The sequence below is a fragment of the Halichondria panicea genome, chromosome 15, assembly GCF_963675165.1.
Source record: "Halichondria panicea chromosome 15, odHalPani1.1, whole genome shotgun sequence".
NCBI lineage: Eukaryota > Metazoa > Porifera > Demospongiae > Suberitida > Halichondriidae > Halichondria > Halichondria panicea.
In genome coordinates this window covers 4,465,810-4,482,505 of record NC_087391.1, presented here as the reverse complement: position 1 = coordinate 4,482,505, position 16,696 = coordinate 4,465,810, and the positions used below count along the sequence as shown (strand labels likewise).

Here is a 16,696-nt window from a genome sequence, read left to right as displayed (position 1 = left end):
ACCCCAAGAGTGACAAGCCCGAGAGCCAGCCCGGCCGTGAGGGAGTAAGATTCCCTGTCCTCAGCAAACTCCAGTTCTGGGCCCTGACCTCGTCCGATCTCCTTCAGCATCACCTCGGCCATGTGACGATTGCCTGAGGCTCGATACACATGCCCCAGGCCCAACATGGCAGTCGTCTGTATAGAAGAGGGTATCTCCATATCTGCCGAGCCGTGGGGGAGGAGAGGGGGGAAGTAGATCGCCAGGAGACTGGACAAGGGGAGACTAACTGTGCCAGAACTGTGGGAGATGGGGAGTGGCAAAATTAACACCAGTTTTATGTAATTATAACATAACTATAGTGGGGCAGTACAACAGTTGATAAGACCTTGCCAAGGGCAACACACACTATTGGCTTGCACATTTGGGTACATGGACATGAATACAAATAGATAAGTACAGCACCGGCCCTCATAATTAATCATTTGTCATATATAGTTGATGCCAACACAGTAGCCATGCTTACCGAGATGTGGAAACCCCTAGCAACAGTCCGATAGTCGTCAGCTCATGCTTCTCCTTGAGATGGTTGTACAATTCATAATCTGGCACGGAAACCAGGTGACCTTGAAGGCCGAGGGCCATCAGGAACCCGGCATACTCGTTTGGTGAGACTTCAGAAGATGGACGATTGTACACTATCCATGCTCGATTTAACTAGGTGGGGGTGGGAGAATAATTTATTAGCCATCTATACTTACATGCACTATCAGTACGTACATATCAGACAAAAGTTAAATGTGCCACTAAGTTGCTCGTATTAAACTTTTGTTTGATTTATACTGTAGGACCAACGAGGTATCACGCACAGCTATGCTGATAACCCCAGCACCAAACCATTATGTACAGCTTATATTAATTAACCAATTTTATTCAAGCTCGATTTTAGACACATGTACTGCATACACATGCACATACACAACAGTAACTACCTGTGACATCCCGGGTGCAATCTTGAGTCCAGCTGCGACACCATTGTGAAACTCCGCCCATACACTCATATCGGCTGGCTTGTCAATGTGGTCGAGACCGACGGCAGAGTTCTTGGGAGGGACACGCCCACTCAAGTTAAGTTTGGGGATCGCCAGGTGTGCTGTCGGCAACGGTTTTGTTGTAGAGATGGTGAACATTCCCCTATCGTGGAAGACAGGCAAGATAGTTAACGAGATAGTGAGTCAGGTACACTATTCAGAAACCCATCTAACGAAAATTTCGAAATTTCAGTGACAGTTTCACAAGTGCTAGAACATTTTTATAATCATAAAGGGGATCTAACGAGGATAAGCTCACCTCCCCACCGGCAGGGCCATTGTCCTCTGACAGAGCATGAGCAGGTGACTCTCCTGTTGCTCCAGGAAGTCATGGTCACTGAGAAATGGGGGAGGGAGGGAGAGAATTCAATCAAAACTGCTTGACTATACATGTAAGGTAAGTAGGAAGTAGGAAATGGACAGTATTGAGGCAATTAGTGGGAGTAACATAATCTTGTGAATGGTATGCACAGATATTAATGACTCACATGCAATACGCTTTTCTACAGCTGTTATTCACCTGACTTCTGGTTTCTGGGTGAGGGCAATTCTGACTGGACTGACAGACTGGAGAAACCTCTTGACCAAACCCACCCTCTGGTCACCTGGGAAACGCAGTTGAAGAATCTGGGGGAGACATAAAATGAAAATAAACAATAAACTGCAAACATAATTTATATTCTTATAACAAACAAACGAATAAAAACAGTAACAGTATAGATGTATAGTTGAGAATGTGGTCTTAATGCTTAATGTACACACTGGGACCTACCCCCACACTACAGTCCATTAGAGAGATATTCATAGTTAATGGACCGTGCAGTACACGACGTGTTTACTCTTGTTATACTTTGTACTCTGTGAATATCGATAGACAACACAAGCTGGTCATAGTTCAGATAAACATAAAACTTATATGAAAAGTATATGTACTAGCTACTCAACAGTAAGCTATGTTGCCAGCTAAGGAAAGGAAAAAGAAACACAGCCATCCATCAAAGGCCAACCTAAGTGAAAATGAGCCAAGCATTTCTCTACCATTTGGTATGTTAAACTAACAGTAGGTACTTAGAAGCTGTGTGCTATACCAACTATTGCTTTCCCCCCTCCCCATACTTACAGGGAATCCCGCGTACACCCCCCCGCCTGTTCAACCACGTAAAGGTATATATGCTGCTAGTTTAGTCAAAAGTTACTCCATATTTACTCATGAAGCTGTGCATGCACAAAGGTTCTTATGAGAGGTACCAACCGTTGCTTTCCCCCTATACTTAGGGAATCTCGCGTGCATTCCACCTGTTCAACCACGTCGTAAAGAGTCCCTTCAATCAAACAGGCCAGCTGTACCAGCTAAAAAGTGGGCGAAAGATTCCCCTAGTAAGACTATATTAACCACTTTCATTGTTGATTGACAGTTTCAACTTGTGCCATGCACTCTTTTACAATAATTATAGAGCTATCTAGCAGTGACGAGCATAGCATCTCAAGCCCCCTTCATACTGGGAAGAGGCATCACAATTCCTCGAGTGATGCAACTAACAGTGCAACTCTACCGTCACAATACAGAAGAAGTGAGAACAATTACTCCAAAGGAAAGTGTAAGCTGAAAAAATATATATACTCATTCAAGTTTTCTACTCATTCTGCCATAATTTTCACATTCTAGCAAATAAATGAAGCAGTTGATTCTGATTGACCTTAGCTGCCCTACATACTTACTCTAAATATCTTACGGCATGCACTATCAAAGTTCTCATCAGCTGATCAATTGCTATCAATTTACACAAGCTATATATACAAAGCACAATACGTACAATTATAGACAGCTTCTATAGCTACTTTATATTGGTTTTTCCCATGCACTGCAGTGCACGATCAATTTAATGGACAGACAGCAAACACACCCCCTCCGCTACCAGAAAGGCCCAAGGATATATTAACCACGGCTCCCAATGAGCGATCGTTGAAGCTACAAGAAGCAGTGCAGAGACATTCTAATCATTTCCCGTTTCATTTTCGAGTAGCTCAAGGCTATTGTAGTAGTACTTCTGACGTTACCATGTCAACAGGTGATGTGTATGCTGTACACAGGACAGAAGATATCGTCTTTGCTATAGCCACGGGCGACGATGGACTAACACATCAGATACCACATCGACCATCGCAGAAGATTGGCATCATTTACGACCCGGAAAACAATGCAGAGAAAGGTCTCAATGGTTACATGTACGAGACTGTAGCCGATCTCATCGCTGGTTCGTCAACGCCGAAAGTGGTATGTGCTACAAGAGAAGTGAGAAGCAACGACGGAAAATATCTTACAGAACCAAACGAAATTTTGATACTAATTCAGATACATAAGGGGAGATTCAAATCGAAGAAAACTGTTGTTTTCTACAGCATGCTGTCAAAATCTGAGAAGACCCTTCCTCAAAGTTGTGCCGGTTATTTCTCAACTAAGCCATCTCTGATTCAACTGGGTCTACAAGACATAATTTCCCACGTTCCGGAGCCCTTTCCAGTGAAAGCTGTCATCTACTGCTCGGCAGATAATGATGTTTCCTCACTAAAACACGGTAATGAATTTCAATGGTATGCATAGTGATACCCCCTCCCCCACATATATACTAATTTGACAGGATATGGGATATACTTACTGTGTGTGAGGTATCCTCTGTCTTATAAAAACACACAATAAACGCACGTACTGTCCCAAGCAATCACACAGACACTTGTACCATGCAAACTTATGAGTTCAGGGTACAGTGTATAGAACATATGGAACACTGTACATACTACATACAATAATACTTACAGTAATTGTTAGGATAACTACTGGTGCTTTGTGTACTGCAGGTGTTGTGATGATCTCAGGCTACAGTAAACAGAGCTCATTGGTTGTATCTACTTGTTCAGTTGACGGTAGCGAATCCGTGTCATCTGAAACTGAAACCGCAAGCCTCAAAGATTGCTTTCATCTAATCATGGACGAAGATATACGGGAATTAGAAGTGCAGATCTTTGATGAAGAAGAAACAGACATTGATTCTTTTCCTGCGACAGTGGATGAGCCGGGATCACATGAGTACAATACTCTATCGAGGGAGACAGGATTCAGAGGACCACGAAGTTTGGACGAAGACGGTTACATGGACGTCTTTCACCCGTCAGCAACTACTGACAGGCAGGAACCTTTTGAGGAGTATGTTGTGCTTATAAAACATATTTTGTAGCTATAATTAGTACGGAGCTCTAATGTTGATCTGTCATGCAACGAATCTTAAATTGTAAATTCTAAATTAGTTAATCTCGCAAAACTATAGCTACTTATGTGTTTTCTCTTTCAATTTAGCTACATGTCTGAATGCATGTATTCCCTCACCCACTTAACAGTTGTAACCATGCATGCACAATTATCCAAGAGTTACGACCATTGCTGGTTAAAATTTACAGGTATTCAACAATTAGTATCTCGTCCTCGAGGTCGGCTGATCCCACCCCCAGCATACAACCAAACTATGACGACGTCGTTGTGCCCACGGAAACTCAAGAGTATATATATCAGGACACTAGTATTGTTGATCAGATGAAAGAGAGTACGAAGAAAACTTCATCCTATGAAAACCACAACATACATGTAGCACGGTACATGCAATACAATTAACATGCAATACATACAAGCTAAACTCATTCGTAATTATATCCTTCATCTATCACAGACTACAGGAGCAGATCTCAAAGCTAACACAAAGGCTCGACTTGGTCGAGAGTCAACTGCAAACTGTCCTCCGCCCAGCTGTACTGCCTACTAGTGAAACGGCCATACCTAGAAGTACTAACTCAAGAAATAAGGGATCTCTCCAATCCTTGGACGTGGAAGGAGTAAGTTAAACACGAAATTAGAAAAATAACTCCCCAATATGAATTTATCATTTTTATCTCATCAATAAAAAATTTTTACACACAGTTGCATCACGTAAGTCATAATTAAAAACTACTACTTAGGCATTCAAGTAGAACACAAAAGACAAGATTCTTATTATGTGAAGACTAGCTAGTGCATTGTAACAGCTATACTAGAGTTTGACATGCATAGTATGTACAAGCAAAGGGTATCTAAAGATTTACGCCCTTAGTTTATAAGCCTTATTTAAAATTGCTCTAATTTCCTCACTAAGGTGTGTGTGCTACTGGAGAGCAGTGATCTAGGAAAGTACAGGCCCATGATACAGAGAGAGCATGTGACCGGTGACATACTAGCTGTTCTTGACGACGGAGTGCTGGAGACAGAGCTGGGTATAAAGTCCAAGCTGCACAGACTGAGAGTACTCAAGATGATCTCCGAATATAAATAACTGTACATTGATCAGCTGACAACCGTTACAACAGAATGGTATTATTATTATTATTATATATACCCCCAATCAACTCGCTTCCAATTAATAAATGAACACAATCAACAAAATTGCGACAGTAATAATTATACAGTTAGCGCCGAATGATGTATTAGAGTAATGCTCTCGCCCACTTTCTCGTTTCTATACTTTTTGGTATTCCCTCCGGCCAATCCTGGCAATATTCACATTTCAAATGTTTATACAGTTAGCGCCTTCCACTACTCAAGTATATTTTAAACCACTATGCACACTAATGAGTGCACGTTCTTACCTCTTGGTTTATGTCCATGCCATCACTACCGTCTTTTGGGTCCTGGAGGCAGAGGCGGGGGAGTTTTTAATACAATGACGGTTAGTTATGTGTTTTAAGGACTATGGTACGAGACAAAATTGAAAGAACGTTAAGTAAAAGGGCCAGCAGTACATACGAAACGCTAGACTTTAGGGATAGCATACATACCTCCATTTTGAGATAGCTGTAATCAGAGGTCATTTGTAACGATTCCAAAATGTCCCGTCGATCTACAGTATATAAAACATGAAGTCACATGAGTGAAGAGTGTGATGACTATACCCACCAATGAAGTCATAGGCAGCCTGTGGCCAGGTTGAAGGTGGGTTCTCTTGGCAGCGGATAATGCTGTCCCAAAGAGGAAGTGCCACACCCACTGGTAATGTCTCAATGTCCGACAATAGAAGCCCTATACAAGCACATGTCAAATATCACATGTATAGGGAGACCTAGACAGGAAGTGTGTTAGTGAGAACAGTATATGCTATATCGATTACATGTATAGATTGTGATCAGGATATACCCACACTTGTCGGTACTAACCATGTCTAGACCACTTTCTAGGCTCATAATGTTAGGCTATAAAATGTGTGAGTTAGATTGAGATTGAGGATTGAAAATAGCCGCCACTTTAAATTAAAATTCTGGGCACACCGGTAGACAACTTGTCCTTTCAAACCAGACAGTAACTTTTTAGCCACACCCCTCCCCCCATATATATACACCCAGGATTACACTACAGTGACTCACCTTCCTCCACCAGACACAGCACCACTCTCTCCCACGGCAGAGACGAGGACTCCTGAATCCTGGGTGTATATATATGGGGGGAGGGGTTTGGCTAAAAGGCACATGTTAGTTGTTCTCAACCAGTCTACACAGCAACTCTACATAATGAAAGCACCGCAGGTGCTGATGCCTCGGTGGAGGCACAAAAGCTATCCATGCTGTAACTGCACTGTTATGGCATCCAGGTGAGCAGGCTCAGAAATCACAAACAAACAAACGATTACTATAACAAATGGCCGCCCACGCACGTTTCGGTATAATTATAGAGCTCAGTAGGTGTTTCTTGGGGCAATTTATTGATTATAGTAACGTAAAGTCACACTTACTCTCTGAATTTCTGTTGATGGTGTTGTGTGTCTTGTCCTTGACCCATGATGTTAAGCACACTGTTCAACTCAACGCTGCCCCCCTTTCCAGCACAGAACAGTGAGTACAGCTGAGAGAACGTTCAATACATGTGTGTGTGTGTGTGTGTGTGTGTGTGTGTGTGTGTGTGTGTGTGTGTGTGTGGGTGGGTGTGTGTGTGTGTGTGTGTGTGTGTGTGTGCTAGTAAGAGCATATATACATAAACATGGTCGAGCGGCTAAAGTTAGTCATAAGTTATTAATCTTTAGTCATACACAAACTTATAGCGAGGCAACGATTGTACACTAACAAGGTCCTACTGATTAAGACATAACAACTATTCAACAGACAATGTCGATCCTGCATGTAAATAGATATTTCTTTACCTTGAGCATCTTTGCAGTATGCGTGCACACATCAGGGAGGGTAGGAAAAAGCCCAACCTAGAGATTGGTAGGAAATGGTCAGTTGCTGAATTATGCTTCAAGCTAGACAAAACCTTAAGCAACAATTGAGCAACACTAATAGTACTTTGATCAATAACCCGACACTCCTTGCTTTTACAAATACCGTATGGCAGGAAATTTTCGTGAGGTGCAAGGTGGAGCAGTTAACGCGAAAATTAAAACTGGAATACAGTACTATATCACGCTCCGGTATTTCACATGCACAGCTAATTGTGGGTGTAGTTTCCTGGCATTGAAACGCAAATATTAGAACCCACAAACATTTCTGCTGAGAGGGCTCTCGAGCCAAATAGCAAAAATTTGCACCAGCAAAAATTTCCCGCCTTACTGTATGCATATACGTACAAAGGTTTTAGAATTCACATGCAATGCGTATGTACATAACCTACTGGCTTGTTGGTTAGGGTGTGTGTGAGCCACTGCAGTATATGAGGGGGTGACTGTGTGGAGGGTTGCCCTGGTGACACAGTGGGCGTGACTAGGTGGGGAAAGTCCCTCCAGTAATGGTCAGCGTATGCACTAGCCGGGGGACCGAGAGATGAGCTGATCTGAGAGAGCAGTCCTGCCAGCTGTGGTAGACTGTCTCCAAACAGAGTCCTCAGCTTCAGCTCCTAGATGACGGAGAGGGAGGATCATGAATGGAGGAGGGTACAGTGTATATACAAACGGAGGGTACAAGAAAGACAACATATAGCCACTAGGATTCTATGGAATAATATGAGGGCTGTCTGGGGTCAAAAGTGAAAATATTAGGCACCTTTGCAATGTCGTTGCATGAAATAGCATATATCTACCTCACTGAACAAGATGTGCAACAGGGAATGAAGCAACACGAAAATAATATCATAATTGAACCCGAGAGAATTCACCTCATACACGAGGTGTAGAGCCCACAGTACTGTTTCTGTGTGGTCCTTGAGACAAGGACAGGGGGTGGTGCAGGTGGGTGGGGCTTTATACGAGGTAGCTACCTCTCCTACAATATCACTGCTAAACAGTTTCAGTGCAGGCATGGCAGCCATCAAATTGTCCAATTCGATTCGTCCTTGTAGTTGTTGCCATGACGACTCGATTGTAGCTCCACCCATACCGAGACAGGATAAGAGCCAAGAGTAAAAGTGTTGGGGTAGCCGGGACGTAGGGAGATGGTGAGAAGAGTTGTAGTAACTGGTTAATAGCTCTGCAGTGAGGGGAGGAGGGAGCAGCTTCCTCAAGGCTCGCAGGCACAGGCTCACTGTATAGGAAGGAGGGAGCAGAATAAAATCAATACTGGCACACTTAATTACCACCAGTTGTTTGGTAGCTAGCAAATATGTTCCAAATCAGCCTTACACTTAGAGCCATGGTAATGACGTTAGTAACAGAGACACATCACATAATCACACAGTAACTATAACTCTAGAGGTATATAACCGGGAGCAGATTATATAATAAGTAACCTGTTGGATGTCTGAACAGCTGCAACACAGAGCAGCGGAACATCTCTCCCGAGCCGAGCACCACAGTGAACGTCTCGTTGAGGGGGTCACGTATGTCACTGACTGCTGACGAGAGAGTGGGCGTGGTATCATCCATTTCCATGGGAACCGCATCAGTAATTGACTGGGTGAGCAGATACTGAGTGCTGAGATTTGCAACCTGATGAATCAGAATAAACATAACTTTTAATCACATGGCTAAACATAATTTTGAAGTACATTTATACATGTACCTTGTATACTCCACTGTAAAGTGACAAGTCTCCACTAACATCCAGTGCCACAAAAAATGGCTGTCCTTTAATCGGAACCACCTGTACACCCACCAGCCTGGTCACAGCCCCAAACGAGGGAGGTTTCCCCTCCTCCGATGCGCTGGGAATCAGCCACAGCTGCTGCAGATTAGACAGACACAAAACAAGGTACTGGTGTCCAATGAAGTCAGTCGTCTTGTGGACGGTGGCAACCTCAGAAAGTGGCCCGGGGACTCTACAGTGGATGGGAGAGATATACGAAAAAATACGACTAAACTCAACTATAGCGATTTACGCTTGGGTTAGAGTTAGATTAAATTCACTACCGTAAGCGTTCCAATTATAGAACCAGCCTTGGTAGGACGCCCTCTTTTATAACGCCCATATACTACCATATAAAATCTTTTTTTTTGTACATTGTTTCTATAAAAATAATTATTTTTTACTGGTTCTATAATTTACGGTATATGCCTCGACTCAATTGCAAGAATTATTATACATACATAATTTGCAAGTATTAAAGTACAAGGTGTACTAAGAACAGGACCAATAATTTCGTACACAACCCCTCCTCTGTACTCACCCTTCACCCTCCTTCCATAATCGTCTGAGGCAGACCTGCGGAAAAAGTGGTTCAAACTTGCGACCAAAGGAGAACTCGTCGGAGTAGAAGGTGGACCAAGAGTGGGAGTTGACGGCCTGGGAGAAGGGCGAGATCCGAGCCAGGATGTGCGGAGAGAGGGACTTAGAGCGCAGCTGTGTGTGTGTGTGTATGTGTGTGTGGGTGTATGTGTGTGTGTGTGTGTGTGTGTGTGTGTGTGTGTGTGTGTGTGTGTGTGTGTGTGTGTATGTGTGTGTGTGTGTGTGTGTGTGTGTGTGTGTGTGTGTGAGAGACCAAAATAATGGTTGAAATACAACACGGATAGTGTCGCGGTTGATAATGTAAGTAAACTTGTATAATCTGTTTGAATTACTTACGTATACGTACAGGTTACACAAGGTGGTATGTGATGGGGACAAACACAGCGCTCACCTTGGCCACAGAAGTAGGTCCGTCGTGAGGTGTCTGTAACCGTGTGATGTAAGGGGATCTCCCTGTCATGTGACCTTTGGCCCCACTTCCACTGTCCCTTTTCCCGCTACTACCCATCACCCCTCGTCGCTGTACTTGCGTGAGGAGTGGCATGTGGGCGTGGTCTGCAGACCAAAAGCGCAGGTAATGTACTGACAGATTATAATGGAAGCCTTTATAACATTTGTCTTTACCCTTCTCTAGATACAATGAAACCTAAAGCGGTCACCACAAGAATACAAATAGTGACTGCAATAAGGAAGTCGTCTAGCTACGAGGGTATGCATTGAAGGCCCTACTAAATTATGTGAAGACGATATAGGAACATTGGAAAGCACAGAAACACCGTACAATTATTTTGTAGAATTTGTAATATGTAGAAATTGCAATTTCAGCACAGTCCAGCACGTAATGGTGTTGCATATAATTATACCTTTTCCATTCCTTAGTCTTTGTGCACTTAGTAACATTTCCACCGGAGTGTCCATTAGGTTAGAGGGTGTGGTCTCATTGTCATAGTAACTAGGTGCGGAGGAGCTGAGAGGGTGCTGTGATGTCGACAGATTAGAGGCTGGCTTCGTGGGAGTCATCACATGAGCAGGGACATCCTGTTAGATTAAAACGTTTCACGTAAAATGTACAAACCATGCCATAATTAAGACATTTATGTGATGATTTAGGCAAACAATGTGAAATACAGAGACGACTATAGGACTAAACACCCAAGAGGATGGGAAGGAAGAGACCCTGCGGGAAGCCCACGAGGTGATACTTAGGTACCAGGTGAAGGGGGTGTGCAACCACTTGTCAGTTTTTGTTTTTTGTTTTTTCATGTAGAACAATGTACAGCTAATAAGTAATGAGATGATAATGAAGTAAGGAATTAGTGTAGGTTAGTGTCAGCGTGTAAGGTAAAGGGGCCAGAAGGAGATGCAAACAGAGAGTAGCTTAATACCGTATAGCGCGAAATTTTCGAGGGGCTTAATTTTCGCGGATTTCGTGGGTTGGAATTCTACACGAAAATTAAGTCCACGAAAAGTGTTCGTTAATAAGAATTACCTGCTACATGCAAATATTTAAAGGCGTGGCTTCCGGTAAGCAGTCATTCCGCGAACATTGTGCAACGAAATGGCTTTTAGAGGCCAATCCACGAAATATAAGTGCCTCGAAAATTTCGCGCTATACGGTACATACACACCTAGCTGGCATACACCGGGAATAGGACAACTTTTACTGTAGACTAGTTACTACACATTATGCATTGTTCTTATAAAAGATGATACTATACACGTTGCTGCATTCACATTCTGAGTAGCTCTTTGCGCCGACCAGATAGAGTGTTGCCTTGACAACAGGTTGTGAGTGACGACCAGTGGCTCCCCCTCTCCATCAGCACAAACACAGAGCACTCGTTGATGAGGGTCGCTGAAGAAACCGAGCACCGTGACATCCACCGAGGCTGTGGAATGAGAGATACCGTGACTTTGTGCAAATGTAGATGTAGAACATTTTTACACATGTCAAGGGCCACTATTGCCGAATACTACTAGCGTACATAATTCTTTAACCTCACACTTGAGGACTAATTGCTTTATGGCATCAGCTCTTACTATGCCATAGATTCTCTATATCTGATGACTCCCTCGTGCAGTATTGTGTAAGTTAAGCACATGATATACCGTATAAAAGAATTGACAAAATGTAGTTTAATGTAGTCAAAAAAGAGGCTTTGAGGAACAGGGCACGCAGATGTGCAGACGTGGCCCCGGTCATGTACTCGCTTATCGCGTTGCCTACTATCACGTGCAAAGTACAGCTGCTTACAGAAGAACTACTATACTGACTGCTCAACTTTCGAGCTTCCCACCCTCCCATACAGGAAGGTTAAGCACTAACCACATCTTTCGATGTGATTCCCAGTGGAGGGGGGGGGGCTGAATGACCCCCCCCCGAAACACTAATACTGGGGCCCAGTACCCCCCCAAACCAAACCACAGTCCTGTAACCCCCAACCTCTAGAGTGACAGAGTCCAAAGGGCATGTGACACCAACTTATACCCAGCATAATTATACTGCCAAAATATTAATAATATCCATGCATCGGATATGGCGCACTAGTTACAGCATACTGTTGCGACCATATAGTAAATGCATAAACATAATACAACAGAATAAATGAATAAATACAATGTTAAACACAGAGAAAACACAATGGTTGATCAACAACTGTTCATTTCTTTGCCCTTTTGCTTGGTGGGATCATGCACAACAGTTCGTTTCTCTCTGTCATAACTTTAGTGTGCTTATTCTGTAGCATCTTCTCATCAGACTTCAGCTGCATTATCTCTTTGGACTTAAAATTAATTAAGTCGGCTTCAACTTTTTCAACTTCCTCATTGACCTGTTCGATACAACCAAGCACAGCTTGTACTGAAGCAACAGGAACTCCACGACCACTGGTGAACTTGGGTACTTCCATTAACAGAGCAGCGGATTGGTAAAACACTTCGAGAGCTGGACCATTACCAAAGCGAGCGTTGTCAAAGTGAATAGCTGACAGCAACGGCACCTTCCTCTTCCCCGGCCCCGTCCACACACACCAATGAACATTCTTAGCATTCTCAACATGGCCAAAAGCCTCTGCCAGCTTGGCTTTGTCATCAAAATCTTCATCGGTAAAATCATGCTTGTGTTTAAACGATGGTACAATAAAATCCGTGTAACTAATTATCATCATATCCTCCACATATTGCCTTCAACTGCACAGAGAGACCAAGTGATTTGGCAACACGGTAAATGATCATGTCTTCTCCTTTAAGGAAAGGGGCCTCTCTAAACTTGAGGAATTCGTCACTCTCACACTCTATGTATCGATAGCGACAAAAGAATCCGAGAGTTCCACCCTCTCTCATGAAGTGAGGGGTCTTCAAAGCAGCCTGCAGCTCTTTGTGGAGAGGGCTAGTAGTAACGTCGAGTGATACTGGATGGCAGGCAGACAGAGTGTAGAGGTTGTAGGTGAGAGTAAAGCGATGGCCGCTGGTCACAGGGAGAACTTCGTGCTCCACATCGCTATAGAACGCAGCCCACTGAGTGGTTGTCGGGGAAGAGCTCCAATCAAATGTTATCGTGTGTCTCTGGTGCCTGGTCACTAGAGCACCTCCTGTGAACTGAGAGGGGAGACTCACTACCAGGCTGCCAAACATCTCCGGAGATCGAGGTGTGTCCACGTGAGCCTTAAAGTGACCACCAGTCGAGTAGACATTCAGTTTGTACAGCTCTGCTCGGATAGATGACCCAACAGCCATGATGCTAGCAATAGAGCCAAGAATTGTTGTGTTGGCTAACTCGAAATCGGCAGTGAAACAATCTGGATCTAGTTTGAGAGCATCCCTATAAGTTGGGTCAGTGACAGTTTGGCTGCCTATGCCAAAACTAGCAGTAGAGCAGGCCTCGAGAAACATAGGAAGATTCTTGTCCTCCGTCACATCCCCTGGCAAGGTTAGTGCATTGTAGTCTCTTGGCTTCTTTGTGTAGTGTATTGTCACATTGTCCACTTGGGGAAGGGAGCCTCCACAAGAAAATCGACACTGGATTGTCTTCGCAATTTCACCGAGGTTTGAGATGACAGACTTTTCAGCTGCGCCTTGGAGACTACTAGAGCTAGCCATCTTTAACTAACAGGACAGTATGAACTAAACATGTGCAACTAGAAGGATTCACATTTTTTATACACCATCAGTTTACAAACCAGTTAAATGTGCAAGGTAATCAGTTCCAACAGGCATGCTCTTGCTTGCCCCCTCAACCATGTAATATCATAACCACAGACTAGACATCAACATAGAAGGCATCAACAACCAACAAACATACATCCTTCATCACAATGTCTCACTATACACATGTATACACATAGACAGAAAGTAAGTACATGCATGTGTATTGGATGCATACTCTAATATAAAGCACACAATCTTAAGTTTTTTGCATCCATCCTTTGTGACGCATCCATCCTCTTTATCAGATAAGTGACGTTTATAAAAATGAGCACCATGTGCCTCTAATGTTGACCTATTTTGAGCAGCAACGACATCATCTATAGTATACTTGATGAAGGAACAGCCTGAAAAGACGATAATTTATACGCACATAATTCCGTGCCAGTAATGAAAGCATCGCGGCCTCAGTGGAGGCACCTAACATATGAAGCTACTAGATCTAGCTTTTAAATTTACATTGGTGCAAAAGTGGGAAATCATCAACCATGATCGTTTCTAAAAAGGTTGCTGAAAGTTCAAAATCCATAAATTAATGGCTGCATGAAACAGCTAAATGCAGCTTTGCAGACTCTAAGGTAGAGTATAGCAACACTCCATGGACAGGTTTTGCTACGCACTGTTCTGAAAAAGGCTACAATGGCATTCCAAGCAAGCAAAACCTAGCTATATCAGTAACTCGAGAACAAAGCATTATTTTACAAATCCACAAATTGCAATCTAACGTGACGAGAAGCCTATAGAAACTCTTACTTGCATTTCTGAATCATTGATCCTTGCATGGGCAGCAACAGTCTACACAGACACACAAACACACTACCGTATACCTCGCTTGCGCATGCGCACACCAAGGCTTAATTATACAGTATAGGTATACACCAATGCACGTGAAAATGAATATCCAGCTCTACATCTTGAGTGCTAACTGCTTGTGTGGCAAATTTGCATCAATAAGTACCCCCCAGTGTGGTTGTCAGCATAATATTATAGCAAAACCTTGTAAATTCAAAGGTTGAAAAAGCGAATCACAAACAAATAGAGGTACCGTATATCTTATCGGACCGCAGAAAATAATTATTTTGGAAATTGTCCGAGTATAATTGGAACAGATTTTTATAGAGCATGCGAAGTGTCCGGAATAATTAGAACAAGCAAGCAGCTGCATGCGAGCTAGCTAAGTTTAATAGAACAGTGTGTGACTGAATAGTTGCACTAGCTATCTAAAACTAGCTACTCAACTGCAAGCACTCTAAGTCTTACTTGCAGTCTATGAACGTAACTCAACTTTTAAAGGTATTGTCCGTAATAATTATTAAAGAACTGGAGTGTCCGTTGTATTAGAACAACAAAAATTGCCCCAAAAAGTGTCCGGGGTAATTACCGATAAATTTAGAAGATATACGGTAATCACATGGTGCTATATACCTCTTCATTTATCCGTTAAAGTTTCTAAAATCACACTGAATTGTTTTGCAATTTAGCTACAGCTGGGTCTTGGAGACCACTAGAACTTGACATAGTTAACATGCTAGGTCATGATTTCTCTTTACACCTCAACCTTATATCGTGCTAGGTCAGGAATTCAGCAAGCAGGCATGCTCTTGCTTGCTCCATCAACACCTCAACCATTACCACAAATTCAAGAACAGTTTTGTGTATAAATGACCCATATAAAACTATACATACATGTTCTATTTTGTGGGCTTCACTAAACATATTTATCTAACACATTATAGTCTACTTTGTGGGCTAACAGTCATCTGTAACAAAGACTTCTATTACATCCATTCGATTGACTATAATTATAACAAACTTTCAAACTATACAATTTACTGCACAAACAGCTTTCAAATTGTATGTGTTACCTCAAATATCTATACTACACACACGGCTAGGTAACAAAGTGATTACCTGTACCCAAAAACCGAGTAAAAATGACTACATGATACGCTACACTTTTACTGTGGCAACAAAAACCATACACAATTATTGTTCTCTAACTAGCTCACGAGATTCGCCTTATTAGTGGACAATTTCCGAGGTCAACGTTTTTGCACCAAATTATCAAAGATAATATTATCTTTGATGATTTGGTGCCAAAACTTTGACAATTTTATACGATAAGATCGTGAATTTAGCTAGCTTTGCTAGAGGATGATTGGTCATCATCTTCCCTGGGTAGTCTTACCACAATTATTTGTATATTTAGTACATGGTTTAGTGTTCTATACCAAGTTACATGGAGTTGCCTGTCAATTAATGATTTAAATTGCTAACTAACAACAATAATTATAGGGGGTGTTACGACCGGAAGTGGGCATGGCCTCAAATTTCCGCGCACAACCTTTCCAAGCTTCCCCTCCCCAAACTTAAAATCCTAGATGAAACCCTGCGCTGATGTGTATAGTACGCACATGAATATCTAGGCTGTTGTCCAGCTACATGGAATTGCGACTTATTTGCCTTAGATCGCAAAACTGTGCCGAGCAGTTGCAGCTACAGAAGTTAGCAAAGTGCTAACTAGCAAACTATAGCTGTCCTACTGAATGCTATGATTTTCAACGCATCACATCAAGCTAAGAAATTGCTTCACTACGAGCACAATAGATGTAGAAAGTATGGCTCTTTGCAGTCCTGAAATAAGACACTGAAGATCGGAAAGATGATCAAAGAGCAGATTGTGTCGACTATGATAGCACAGCTAGAACACCATGTACGATGCCAGGAGTGCATGAATGACGATGCGCATAACAACAGAG

General features: G+C 42.6%; 3 protein-coding genes across 3 annotated transcripts in view; 1 reads left to right on the top strand and 2 right to left on the bottom strand.

Annotated features, from left to right (window-relative positions):
* The window catches only part of LOC135348601 (anaphase-promoting complex subunit 1-like), a 38,010-nt gene that overhangs the window by 17,569 nt on the left and 3,745 nt on the right, over window positions 1-16,696 (bottom strand). The window contains exons 5-23 of the mRNA XM_064546872.1: window positions 11,469-11,623; window positions 10,598-10,772; window positions 10,126-10,289; window positions 9,676-9,848; window positions 9,072-9,327; window positions 8,800-8,998; window positions 8,230-8,594; window positions 7,750-7,971; window positions 7,280-7,336; window positions 6,875-6,984; window positions 6,510-6,568; window positions 6,046-6,168; window positions 5,928-5,989; window positions 5,739-5,780; window positions 1,591-1,697; window positions 1,330-1,407; window positions 972-1,173; window positions 506-696; window positions 3-279 (exon numbers count right to left, since the gene is read on the bottom strand). Coding sequence (XP_064402942.1) covers window positions 3-279; window positions 506-696; window positions 972-1,173; window positions 1,330-1,407; window positions 1,591-1,697; window positions 5,739-5,780; window positions 5,928-5,989; window positions 6,046-6,168; window positions 6,510-6,568; window positions 6,875-6,984; window positions 7,280-7,336; window positions 7,750-7,971; window positions 8,230-8,594; window positions 8,800-8,998; window positions 9,072-9,327; window positions 9,676-9,848; window positions 10,126-10,289; window positions 10,598-10,772; window positions 11,469-11,623 — 3,017 coding nt within the window. The remainder of the gene's footprint in view (window positions 1-2; window positions 280-505; window positions 697-971; window positions 1,174-1,329; window positions 1,408-1,590; window positions 1,698-5,738; window positions 5,781-5,927; window positions 5,990-6,045; window positions 6,169-6,509; window positions 6,569-6,874; window positions 6,985-7,279; window positions 7,337-7,749; window positions 7,972-8,229; window positions 8,595-8,799; window positions 8,999-9,071; window positions 9,328-9,675; window positions 9,849-10,125; window positions 10,290-10,597; window positions 10,773-11,468; window positions 11,624-16,696) is intronic.
* LOC135348607 (uncharacterized) lies at window positions 1,911-5,535 on the top strand. The gene is made up of 9 exons (XM_064546881.1): window positions 1,911-2,114; window positions 2,193-2,234; window positions 2,346-2,447; window positions 2,525-2,668; window positions 2,939-3,646; window positions 3,927-4,272; window positions 4,524-4,715; window positions 4,790-4,952; window positions 5,249-5,535. The coding sequence occupies exons 1-9, from the start codon at window positions 2,024-2,026 to the stop codon at window positions 5,423-5,425; spliced, it is 1,965 nt and encodes a 654-aa protein (XP_064402951.1). The 5' UTR covers window positions 1,911-2,023; the 3' UTR covers window positions 5,426-5,535.
* On the bottom strand, window positions 12,150-15,502 carry LOC135348612 (uncharacterized). Its single transcript, XM_064546885.1, has one exon. It carries the CDS (start codon window positions 13,830-13,832, stop codon window positions 12,888-12,890), a length of 945 nt encoding a protein of 314 aa, XP_064402955.1. The 5' UTR covers window positions 13,833-15,502; the 3' UTR covers window positions 12,150-12,887.